General features: G+C 47.4%; 1 protein-coding gene across 2 annotated transcripts; it reads right to left on the bottom strand.

Moving 5' to 3' along the window:
* Nucleotides 1-2,107: 2,107 nt before the first annotated feature.
* IL17D (interleukin 17D) lies at nucleotides 2,108-12,730 on the bottom strand. 2 transcript variants are annotated; one of them, XM_048933407.1, is made up of 3 exons: nucleotides 12,376-12,730; nucleotides 11,966-12,267; nucleotides 2,108-3,620 (listed from the first exon to the last, which is right to left on the bottom strand). In XM_048933407.1, exons 1-3 carry the CDS (start codon nucleotides 12,388-12,390, stop codon nucleotides 3,305-3,307), a joined length of 633 nt encoding a protein of 210 aa, XP_048789364.1. In that variant the 5' UTR covers nucleotides 12,391-12,730; the 3' UTR covers nucleotides 2,108-3,304. The 2 variants fall into 2 exon arrangements, 1 of the variants encoding a protein (XP_048789364.1); XR_007374546.1 differs by lacking the exons at nucleotides 11,966-12,267; nucleotides 12,376-12,730 and adding an exon at nucleotides 11,490-11,830 and having other exon boundaries at nucleotides 3,515-3,620.
* Nucleotides 12,731-12,868: the final 138 nt, after the last annotated feature.

Raw genomic sequence — 12,868 nt, forward strand, 5'->3', positions numbered from 1 at the left:
GCCAGTAAACCAAAGCAAGGATCTCAGGATTTTCTCAGCCTTCCTGCATGATACGAATTTTCCAATGTATCTTAAGTGATACTACAGAGAAGAAAATAATTCCTTTACCAAGGATATTGTTCCATGTTTTGTGGCTCCTAATGAATTCCAGGGACAACCTCCTTGCAGGAGAAGATTTTCCTGGCACAACACAAATTTTCTCAAATCAGCCACAGCTGCCAGATAGTTTCAGCTTTGAATTGTTTGCATTTATTGGGCCTGGAGTTGGTCCAATGAGGCATTTTGTGTCTGCCTTCTGTCAATAGTTTGTAAACCTCGAAGCAACTCCAATGGACTTCCCTCCCCCCGTGCAAATTAAAGGCAAGGCTACAGCAGCTGTAACCAGAGGGCTAAAAGCTGGAAAATGTCACACCACAGCTGAAGTCCAACTGATATAAATCCACAATGTGATGAAGTCTTAAAGAAAATGAAAAACAATCCAAACAAATGCAAATTACATTTAATACTCAAACTTTTCCACATGAGTAATGTGGAGAGGGTTTATATATGGAAGGGTATGATGAAGGTTAATAAATGTTTGCACAGCTAATAGTTCTTGATGTTAAGTATTAGGAAACAGTTGTTCAATCACAAATTATTACCAGTTGCTCACACTGAAACATAAACACCACTTTCAAGAGACACCTAACTGGAAAGCTGGATCAGAAAGCAAACTGGCTCAGCTAGAAAGCTTGTCATAGAAGAGAAAGAAGATTAAAAAAAAGGAAAGGAAAATAGCATGAGGTTGCCTGTGACCATAGGAAGCTTTCTGCACTTGTTGCACTATGAACAGAAGGTCACCAATACGCATAATCCATTGATCCACTGAGGTTCTGCAGTTCTCTAATACTTTCCTTTCAGCCATCCAATTCCTGAAGCTTTATGTAAGCTGAAGCATCTGTTCTTCTGTACTGACAAAACCACTGGTGTTCCATTTACCTGGTGTTAGCCCGTGATTCCCACAAACTCCCAGGATATTTTCCAGTTACTTGAAGAAACTCAAACTGATGCCATGAAATGATGGCTGCAGGGCAGTTACAACAAAATGGGAGCTTTTTTTCTCTCTGTGTCACACAAATAAATCCACAGATGCTAGTTAACACATTTGTTGAAACATGGATCTGTGTATCAGAAGGATGTGGTCAGTCACACTGATTTTCTGGAGGACAGTTTTTAGAAGGAGCTTTGTTTATGTTGTTGTTGTTGTGGGCTACTTCTATTGTCTTTTGCAATGAACAATTTGTTCAGTATGTTATGGAGTCTGAAGCTCCAATTTCATCCTTCCTGAAATATGTGTGTGGAGAAAAAACACTGTGTTAAACAGTGAAACCTTTAAGGAACTGCTGAAGTATCATCTAAAGCGTATTGATCTCTGCAAGTCTGCTTCCTTTTGAAACCCTCTGTCTTTGATTAGCACTTCCCTTTTCTCTGGGGATGAGAAGTTCTTCCACATTAGGAGGAAAGAAAAATGGCTCTATCAGCTTCAAGTATTTATATTCTCTGGAGAACAGGTGAGCACCTTTAATTGCTGGCGGCAGCGAGGCAATTAGCTGTTCTCTGAGTCCAATGAATACTTTGTGGCCTCTTTTGATCCTTCCTTTGAGAATCTCCTTGTGATACAAGTATCCACTCTGAGGAGACATGAAGCTAAGGTATAGTAATAAAAAACACATCTTTAAGAAACAGTTACATACTTCAATCTGACATTGGGATGGGAATCTTCCTTTTATTGGTTCCCAGAAATCTTGAAGTTCTTTTAGGCTTCTTAGACAGACTGCACTACAAAAATGCCATTATGCCATACTGAGCCATAAAGAGCACGATCAATGATTATGCATCAAGACAAGGAGTTAGCTGATTTTCATTCTCTGTTTAACTTGTTAATTCTGTTTAGCTCACAGACTTTCCATTCTGCATCCAATGACACTCCAAAGGCATGTTTTTGTGAAGGATTGAGACTTTGTCCTCCATGGCCCAAGCCCAATTTTAAGATTCTTGATGTAGCAAATGCCTCAACACATACTGTATTTATTCTATTTTACAACAATATTGTAGTCACAGGCATTCAACTGTAGAAGATACTCTCTGCTGTTCATTTTGAGATTTATCTCACACTTTGGTGACTGACCTTCCTACAGGTTGTGGTCATGCAAGCTACCCGGTTTGTCCTTACCGTCATTCTCTAGACTAAGTCAGTCTTTGGTCCCTCATTGTGGAACTGCAAGTTTTTGCTTATTGACAGTCTGTAGCTGAGTCTTGCCCCCACGTTCCTGTAAGCTGCAATATGGAAGGCTGAATGCTTTTCTGCATGGCAGTGTTTTCACAGGCGATTGTCTGCTGCTTGTAACATGGGAAAACCGAGCAGAACTAATTGTGTAAATTAGTTGTATTTAACCAGTTTGGCTTGGCTGTGATTCATCTCAATGACAAGAAAAACATGTTGGCCTTTCAACTTCACTGAACAGTTTTACCTCAAGAAACTGTTAAGAAGTTAACAGTGGATGAAATCCAACACAGAATTCTTGGGATCCAAACTCTATTAATTCTAAATGGATATTTTCTGTTCTATTAGCTGTAGTCCACAATGGGGAAGTCCACTGCACCTTCATCACGTTCTAGCATGTTTTTTTTTTCTAACACTTTTGTACCCTTAGCAATTTGGTGAGTTTAAAAATAGCTAACTCACAGAAAGTTGTTTCATGAATGACTCCAGCCCAGTGAAGGTCCCCATGCTGTGCTGTATAAACAGACAAAGACATAACAGCAAAAAATGCTGCTTTGGGTTGACTTGACATAAGGGAAGGCTCTCCCACCCTGAGAAACTGTATTTTTAACTGATGTTTTGGCATCCGGACAAAAGCTATGTGATCTTTATATAAAAGTATTTAAAAGTAGAGTATAAGTGATTCCTGAATAATATCTACAACCAGCAGTCTGCTATAGCAATAGCTAGCATTTCTGACTATTGCATCATCTTCTAAAATTTACTGTGAATAAGTATGGATAAAATGTTCCATGCTAAGGAAAGGAAAAAAGCTATACTGGAATTTGCAAGAAATACTCACTTGAGCTACAGAAGTTCTTAATATGAATTGTCATCGCTAACGATCTGAGCAACTGAACAGAATTTTCCATCCTATAACTGAAATAACTGTAAGCAGAGAAGCAGCATAATCTGATGCGTTTCTCTGCTGCGCGCAGTTTGCTGAGGTGGTGAAATAGTGACGTGAAGCCAATAACGCACAGACGACTCCTCCTATATTCTTCATTCCGACGACGGCTTGTTCTGGTTTACCAGCAACTTCATTTCTTGCTTGTCTATGCTGGAATTTACGCTTTCGGCCTCCTTTTCTGGCTCAGGCACACACGTGCAGCCCACTGGGATGGTGACGTAGTCTTCTGTGTACACATAGCGGCCCCCAGCGCAGGAGGAGGTGCGGCGGAGGATGACGGTGGGCATGTACACAGGGGTGCTGCGGAAGTGAAAATTCTCCTCGCCAAAGATCCCCATCAGGCAGCCCTTGCACAGACAGTATGCTTCGGGAATGTATTTAGGGTATCTTGTGGGGTCATATGAAATTCTACAGGGAAGCAGATAATAAAGATTCATTAGCGTCTCTCTGCATATTCATCTGGAAAACATTATTATAAAGTTATTTGACCGTAAACATTCATATAATGTTTTGGGGGATTTGCTGCCAGGATAAACAGCAGTAGTTGTTGCTGTCTGGCTTCTTCATTGAAAAACTGAAAGAAAGAGCACAAACGACTCATTGAACTGATCGAGTCCTCCAGAGCCTGCTGACGTATGAAGTGACTGCCTTCCCAAAATGCAATTCAGGGGTTTCAACAGAGTCAGTCTTGCACTTTGGACTGAGTGAGAAACTAGAGTATTAGAGAAGACTTGGACACTTCCAAACTTATTATCTGCCTTGAGTTCTCAAAAATGCACTACAGATACTGTTAACATTCTTACCGTTGACATGATTATTTAGAATTATAATTTAAATGGAATTACTCTGTACAGTTCTTTCTGCAATAGTTTTTGCTCCCTAGTATGCCTAAGGTGTTCAGGGTTGTAAAGGTTCCTTCCTCTTAAAAGTAGAACTGAGCATTTCTTTGCCTTATTCACCTCTGTAGTTTCTGCCTCTTCCTCTAACCACATAGAATCATAGAATCACCAAGGTTGAAAAGACATCTAAGATCATCCAGTTCAACCATCCACCTATCACCAAATTTCCCACTAAGCCACATGCCTCAGTACAACATCTAAACATTTCTTGAACACCTCCAGGGACAGTGATTCCACCACCTCCCTGGGCAGCCTGTATCAGTGCACGACCACTCTCTTGGAGAAGTATTTCCTAATGTCCAACCTGAATCTCCTCTGGCACTATGTGAGGCCATTCCCTCTATTACTAGTTATGTGGGAGAAGAGGCCAACCCCTAGCTCACCACAACCTCCCTGCAAGGAGTTGTAGAGAGTGATAAGGTCACCCCTGAGCCTCCTCCAACAAGAAAAGGTGTGATAGTGTGGTTTCAGGTTTATACTGATCCTGATGGCTTTATTGCTCACGTTTTTAGCAGAGAGCAATAGCTGGCACAGTCAGCTTGTTTTTTGAAATTAAAAAAAAAAGAGTATGAGGCACTAAAATGAAGTGTGCAGCCACAGTGCATATTGTGGTGACGATGTACTTGTTCCTCAGTTCTCCACCCCCTCTTCCTGCTTATACTGGAATTGCTGGGAAGGGCCATAACTTGGATTGGAAGAAGAGGTTTTTTACATTGAGGATGGTGAGGTGCTGGCTCAGAATGCTGCATCCTGAGACAGTCAAGACTAGGCTGGTCGGGGCTCTGCGCACTTGATGGAGCTGTAGGTGGCCCTGTTCATTGCAGGGGGGAGGTTGGACCAGTTGACTTTAAAGGGTCCCTTCCAACTCAAATGGTTCTATGGTTCTAGGATCATTACAAAAACAAGACTTTTTCACTTCTATTTTTGCAGTGGCCATATATTCTGGATTCTTTATCTTTTTAAGAAACTTGATTTCCTTGCAGAGAAATGTGGCCAGTTCTTGCATAGCCAGACATCTGTGATGCTGCTGATAGGTTTTGCAAAGCTGCTCTGTCCCATTTACACTTGCTTACTTTCCCCAGGAAATACCTTTAAGTTATAGGATCTCACACCAATGTGCAATGAAATGTCTGCTAGCCAGCAAAAAGAAAGACGGTGAAATATGGTCGGTTCTCCTGTGATACATTCCTATTTCAAACTCAAATGTGAATAATTTCAGTGGCAGAATGTTAAAAACACGATATTTCAAGCCAGTGGTATTTCCTATGCTATATTATCTCTAGCACCTGGTTTATGATTACTGGAAAGCACAAAAATGCTGCTTGATGCAAACACTGCAATTTTCACTAATAACAAGAGAACAGTGTCAGCGGAATCATGGACTGCAACAAGCTTCCCCCTTCTGAATTCTCACATGGCAAAAGTCAGGCACAAATGAGGTTTTCTGGAAAGATGGTGTGGTGTGGTTTTCTACTGCCTGTAGTAAAATCTCTTATATTCCTAAGTGTGGAGTAAGTACCACTGGTCCATGAGATGAGGACTGAAAGGAATCGGTCACAAATGTGAAAATGAATCCAAAATGTAAATACAGTTTTGCATCCAGAGCAGAACTGGAGGGCTGAATGCTCTAAGTAATGAAATTAAAAGCTATACTGAAAGGTTCTGCATCTTCAGCTCAAATTTCCCAACAAAGACAACCTAATCATGCAAGTGTATTTTGTGTCCTTCTCTTGTCTTTATGCACAGATCATCAGTTTGTGCATTCAGTGACCACAGCCTCAGCTGCTGCAGGTTGATGTATCTTCATTATTCCAATCACTACAAGTTCATTTTTTAAGTCTTTTGGAACAGGACAAGCATGTTTGACAGTGTTCAACAAATGGACAAAAAATGTACTCCAAGTTCCCACTGACTCCTTCCTACGTGTGGTAGAATTTGCACCAAATGGGTGGACACAATAGAATTTGCCCAGAGAAGTTGTGGATACCCCATCCCTGGAAAGTGTTCAAGACCAGGGTGGATGGAATGCTGGCAATATGATGTAATGGCTGAATTAGAGACTGGCAACCCTGCCTGTGGCAGGGGGGTTGGAATTAGATGATCTTTGAGATCCCTTCCAACCCAAGGCATTCTATGATTCTGTGGATCAGGTGAAGGTGAAGGATGACCTGAGATCTGCAACTTCCCACAGCAGTGTCCCCTGTATCCTTGTGCCAGGTGCTGTACCACAATTGCAAACTACACAGACCAAGCACGTAGATGCAGGCTGCCCTTGGCACTGAGCTCGAGTTGTTGTATGCCAAGCCATCTCTCCCTGGCCAGTGGTCCTCATCTGCAAATGACCAAGCAGGGAGCTGTATGGGGCTGCTACATTTCCATCTGCTGGAACAAGCAGCGAGTTTGTGCTGAACTGGAACTGCTAATGAAGTGTGACTAGTTCTAGGCTGCTTTTACTTACAGCCCTATGAGTGTCTTGAGAGCTCCCAGTGAAAAACAAACTTCCTGCCATTTATGCACTAAGCCTGGAAACTCAAGAGAGACCCTGCTGTCAGAAGCAAAACTCTTGCAAAGCCTTTGTCTCTCTTGCCCTGTATTGCTACTTCAGATGGAGTATTTTTTAATAATATTAGCACTTCATAGTCTTCAAGCTTCCAAATCCAGCGGTCAGATGCTGTGCTGGATTAGGCAGGCACGGCTAACTTCAGAAACCCACAGCTGGCGTTGGGCAATTCAGTTCCACACGCACCACGCTTACTACCTGCATATAGAACACACTGAGCACAATGAGAACAAAGCAAATGAACACTTGCTACAGAGATTTACATGTTCTGCCAAGGGAAAAAAAACCAGTTGTTAGCTCCTAATCTTTCAAGAGTACAATGGGACAATGATCTGAATGTCACACCTCCAGTACCATCCAGCTGCTGTATGAACAGGTACTCAGAAAAGACAGCAGTTCTGTGTCCCCAGTGTTCTCAGCCTCAGCTGCACCTTTGGGCCATGCACACTGTGCCACACACAAAGGCTAAATCCCGGAAAAAGTCTTGGATAGGGTTCTTGCAAATCACTGGATTTTTATCTAAAGGAAAAATGTGTATGACTTCATTTCCAAAAGCGCTGTAGTCAGGTTTGGCCATGAAGACAGGCCAGCCTGTATTACTTTTATTAACATTTTATGTAAAAGTGAGCACTAAACTAAGGATCACAGAAACACAGAATCACAGGGGTTGGATGGGACCTTGAGAGACCATCGAGTCCAGCCTCCCTGCAAAAGCAGCTATCCTGTAACAGGTAGGTGTCCAGATGCGTCTGGAATCCTGCCCTTCTGTTCTGCACTGGTGAGGCCTCACCTGCAGTACTGTGTCCAAGCATGGAGTCCTCAGCATAGAAGAGACATGGACCTGCTGGAGTACGACCAGAGGAGGGCCACAGAAATGACCCAAGGGATGGAACACCTCTCCAAAGACAGGCTGAGAGAGCTGGGGCTGTTCAGCCTGGAGAAGAGAAGGCTGCAAGGTGACCTGGGAGCAGCCTTTCAGTATCCAAAGGGGAGCTACGGGAAAGGAGGGACAGATTCTTTCAACAGGGTCCGTGGTGAAAGAACAAGGGGAAATGGCTTCAAGTTTAAAGAGGAGAGATTTAGGCTGGATATAAAGAAGAAGAGCAGTGAGGGTGGGAGGCACTGGAACAGGTTGCCCAGAGATGTGGTGGATGCCCCATCCCGGGACACTTTCAAGGCAAGGCTGGATCAGACCCTGGGCAACCAGACTGAGCTGTGCATGTCCCTGTTCATTGCAGGGGAGTTGTATTAGATGGCCTTTAGAGGTCCCTTCCAACTCTAAGGATTGATTCTAAGAGTCTGTAAATACCTCCATAGAAGGAGACTCCACAACCTCTCCAGGCAGCCTGTTCCAGTGCTCTGTTACCCTTAAAGTAAAGAAGTTCTCCTGCATGTTAGTATGGGACTTCTTATGTTCAAGTTTTAAATGGAAACTTTCTTGAAAAGCAGAAAAACCAAGCTAGGCAACGTTTGAGAAAGGGACCAGATTGCACTGGACTTCACCATCAGATGAACATAGGCAATAGGAACCAAATCTCAAGGAACTCACTACAGAAAAGAAGTGTAAGATGGAATCCTGAAAAAATGGTGAGAAATTCTGCCAGTTATTTCATCCTACTGTGTTTCAGTAAACAACCTCCCGTGGAAATCGTTACCTCTATGCAGAAGTTCTTTATTATTTTGCTGGCAGTAACAAAGTGCTGCATGAAAAATAAACAGAGGACTACACTCTGGAGAATCTGAAGCTCTAATCCTGTCTCTCAATTCATGAAGTGACCCTTCAGTAAAAAAAGGGGAGACTCCAAGAGAGACACAGAAGCCGTAAGACTTGGAAATTCAGAAATAGGCACGATTTCTTGACTACAGAGCTTTTGTAACTCTGCCTTTCAGTCCTAGGCTTGAACGCTATTATAGCCCTCAAACAGCAGGCAATACGGTCGATGAAAACAGCTGATTAATGGAACAGCACTTGTGCTAGGCAGCAAAGCTAATGGAATCTGAGCTCAACGCTGTCTCCCACATCTTTGTTACGAACCTTAGTGTGGGACAGATGAGTGCACAGTGAGAAGGAGTGAGAACTGGCTGACTGGCAGAGCTCAGAGGGCTGTCGCCAGTGGCACAGAGTCTGGTTGGAGGCCTGTAAACAGCGGTGTTCCCCAGGGGTCGGTGCTGGGTCCCGTCTTGGTCAACATCTTCATCAGGGACATGGATGAAGGGACAGAGCCCCCCCTCAGCAAGTTTGCTGATGATACAAAGCTGGGAGGGATGGCTGACACACCAGAAGCCTGTGGCTCCCATTCAACAGGACCTGGCTAGACTGGAGAATTGGGCAGGGAGGAACCAGATGAGGTTTAACAACAGCAAGTGTAGAGTCTTGAACTTGGAGAGGAATAACTGTATGCATCAGTACAGGTTGGGGGATGACCTGCTGGAGAGGAGCAGCAGGGAAGGACCTGGATGTCCTGGTAGACAACAGCTTGGCTATGAGCCAGCAGTGTGCTCTTGTGGCCAAGAAGACCAATGAGATCCTGGGGTGCATTGAAAAGAGTGTGGCCAGCAGGTCAAGGCAGGTGATCCTCCCTCATTTCTCTGCCCTGGTGAGGTCATATTTAGACTACTGTGTCCAGTTCTGGGCTCCTCAGGTAAAAAACAACAGGGATCTCCAAGAAAGAGTCCAAAGGAGCGCCACAAAGATGGTAAAGGGCCTGGAGCATTTCCTGTGTGAGGAACGGCTGAGTAACCTGGTTCTGTTAAACCTGGGGAAAAGAAGACTGAGAGGAGATCTTAGCAATGGTTATAAATATTTAAAGGAAGGTGGGAGGCAAATGGGTGAGGCCAGGTGATGTGCAGCAATAGGACAAGGACGCATAGCCTCAAACTTGTACATAGGAAGTTCCGTACTAACATGCAGAAGAACTTCTTAATGCTAATGGTAATGGAGCAAAAAAGGTTGTGCAGTCTCCTTCTGTGGAGCTATTCAAGACCTCTCTGGACGCCTATCTGTGCAATGTACCATAGGAAAGCTGCTTTAGCAGGGGGGTTAGACTCAATGATCTCTTGAGGTCCCTTCCAACACATGCAATTCTCTGATTCTGAGCTTCATGCTCCCAGCTATACACCAAACTCCTGTGGCCATTGGGATGGAATTTCAGTATCAGGCAGACAAACTTGCATTTTACTCCAACTTCTGCTGAAATACCAATGGACAGCTGCTGCCAGCAGCAAGAGTTTGGACCAGACAGTTCATGGTGCAGTCCACATGCATCTCCTGTATGCCCGGGTTGTAGCATGCCAAATATGACTTAAGTTTTGTTAGTTGTGTAACCAAATTAAGGATCAAGTAATAGAAAGCAAGCTGCAAGCACAGAACAAAGACAAAGAAAGAATCCACACAAAGATCAGTACTATCACCCAGTCAAAGCTAAATCTTTCACACTGAACAGAATGACAAACTCGGATATATACAGGGAACAAGTTACACACTGATCTCTAAGTAATGTATTTGATTCTTTATCACAAATGCTGATATGAAAAAAAATCCAGCTGACATGAGCTGAACTGACATGTGAGCAGAAGAATGACAAGAAGCAGCATTCAACAGCTGGGAGCAGGTGTCTGGGGAGACGTGTAGGGAAGGTAAGTGCAGCCAGGCTTGATATCCTCATTATTAATGATCTGGAATAGGGAGTGTAAGCAGCATGTTAATGAGATCTGCAGATGGTCACAACGGGAACTGCTGCAACACCAGTGAAGACAGAATAATAGCATAGTACATCTCGGACATTAAAATGCAGGCCAAAAATAAAAAGAGATTTCTGCATGGAGCAGAAATCAAGAGTACGGTATATCTTCACTGGCAGAAAAAAAGCTGGAGGACATCAGGAGATGCGGGAGCTGTGCAGGAATCCTGATGCAAGTCTGAAAGTGAAATTCACGTTTGAGGCGTGTGCCATTGTGGCGCAGAGGAAGCACAGGAACACAGAAACACCAAGGTTGTAAAGACCTCCGAGATCACCCAGGCCAACTGCTCACCTGTCACCCCTATTTCCACACTAAATCACATCCCTCAGTACAACATCTACATGGAGAGGACCACTTGCTCTTCTCACACAACACCGGCTGAGAGCACTTCTGGCCATCCACCAAACAACCCTGGCAGTCCCAAGGAACAGCAGCAGGAAACACCTGGGACTCCTGCAAGATGAGCAAAGGGCAGCAATTTGTGGGGAAAGACTGAAAGAATTAAACGTAGGGAGGCTGCTAAAGGTCTCTCACACAGGAAAGAGCGGTACGCAGATCTTCACCATACCCTTGCCATGGAGAAGACATGGCCAAGATCATGTCAGAGGAACTGCCTGTCCACTGACAAGGTGCACTGCGTCACAGTGCGCTTTCATGAGGGCCGCGTGTCATTTTGGAGATACACGACAGCTCTGAAGGCATCTGGGAGACTGCTGAGGGACTGAACGCGCTGAACAGCCGTCCTCTGAACACGGTGCAGCACAGCTGCTTCTGCGGGCGCTCCTTGGCTCTGCCTGCACAGCCTGTGAAACAGCAGGTTGTCATCATCAAAGCTCATCGCTCTTCATAAAGGGCAATTCTGTCCTGCACGCTTTCCAAACGCATCTTGCAGCGTCTCACAGCACCAACGATGAAGGAGAAAAGGGATCTGTGACTGGGCAGCGTTCTCTGTGAAGCACGAGAGCTCCCACTGAAAGGAAACACCTGCCCAGAGAGGCCGAGAATGGAACCCCCCGCTTTCCACAGTGAGCCACGTTCTGCAGGCAGTGCTATTTGACAAAAGCGACGCACCAATACCTGAGTTTTGCAGGCGGGCGTTCATCACACCGGGCGGTACGCACGCTTAGCTTCCAAAGCTCTCCGTCCGCTTGCTTTGTCGTACTATTTCCAACAGCACTTCGTGTCGGAAAGCCTGACGGGGCACATCGGCCGTGTTCCTCTCGGCGGGATTACCTCTCCGAGGAGAAGCGGGCGGCGGCCGCGCCACACAGCACACGGGCAGGACGATCGCTCCGAGGAGCCGTGCCGAAGGCTGCCGGACGTACGGCCGCACCTCACGCCTCGGGCTCCCACCGGCTCTCCCCGGAAGGCTCCTCCCGCCGCCATCGCCCGGCACCCGCCCGTCGGACCCCCCTCGGCGCCCCGTCCCGCCGCGCAGCCTTCGGGCCCGCCGCCTCCAGGCCGCCTGGGCACCGCGGCACCCGCGCGCACCCGGAGCCCGGCCCCGCCGCCTCCCGGCCCCACCCGGCGCTCCCCCGCCGCCCGTCGGTCACCTGTAGGCCCAGGGCGAGGCGCTGCGCAGGTTGACGGGCAGCCGGAACCTCTTGTCGCCGCCCGGCCGGGCCCCCGCGGGGCAGCTGGCGTTGCGCTGGCGGCTGCCGGGCGACTCGGGCGGCTCGGGCTGCAGGGTGTGGTGGAAGGCGCCGAGCATGCCGGCCGCCAGCCGCCCGTACAGCTGCTCCAGCAGCTCCTCGGGCCGCTCGCCGCAGCTCCGGGGCCGGGCCGGGCGTTTGGGCGCTTTGGCGGCGTCCGAGCGGAGCGGGAGCAGCGCCGCGCACAGCAGCGCCGTCAGCACCTGCAACGGGCAGCCGTCAGCGGGGCCGCCGCCCGCCGCCCGCTCCCCCCGCCCCCCGCGCCCGACCCGCTCCCGGCCGCGCGGCCCCCGCCCGCCGCCCCTCCTCACCCGGCCTCGCTGCATGGCGCCGCTCGGGCCGCTCGAGGAAGGCGAGGGGCGCGTGCCGCTGGCTGTCTCCCGGCGGAGGAGCAGCTGGAAACGCGCCCCGCGCCTCGCCGCATCTCCCCTGGCCTCGCGTGCCAGGAGGATCGCGGGCGTTCACGGAGGAGGCGAGCGCTCCGGCGGGGAGAGAGCCCGGCCCCGAGCTCGGAAGGAAACGAGCAGCGCGCGAACCGCAGAGCCGAGCGATGGGCTCGTGAAACACAGCTTTATTGTGAGGCGCGCTGGAGTCGGTGCGCATCGATCCCTCAGGATAAGCGCTGTTTTCTCCGAGAAGGCAGCTAAGGCGCTGACGTGCTTTACCCCTCCACGGCCTCGCATGGAAACCGTGCCGCTGCGCTCCTGGCAACAGCTGAGCCCGCAGCCCTCCTGGCCTCCCGCCTCGTGGCGCTGCCCTGAGCACGTGGCGGTTGGTCACGCACCTTCATGGGGCTCTGTGACC

The sequence above is a fragment of the Lagopus muta genome, chromosome 1 (genome assembly GCF_023343835.1).
Source record: "Lagopus muta isolate bLagMut1 chromosome 1, bLagMut1 primary, whole genome shotgun sequence".
NCBI lineage: Eukaryota > Metazoa > Chordata > Aves > Galliformes > Phasianidae > Lagopus > Lagopus muta.

Excerpts from the sequence above, each read along its gene's own strand:
- IL17D (XM_048933407.1), bottom strand. Across the intron at positions 3,621-11,965 it reads GCCTCGCCCTGGGCCTACAG|AATTTCATATGACCCCACAA; the intron begins GTGACCGACGGG and ends GCTTCCCTGTAG.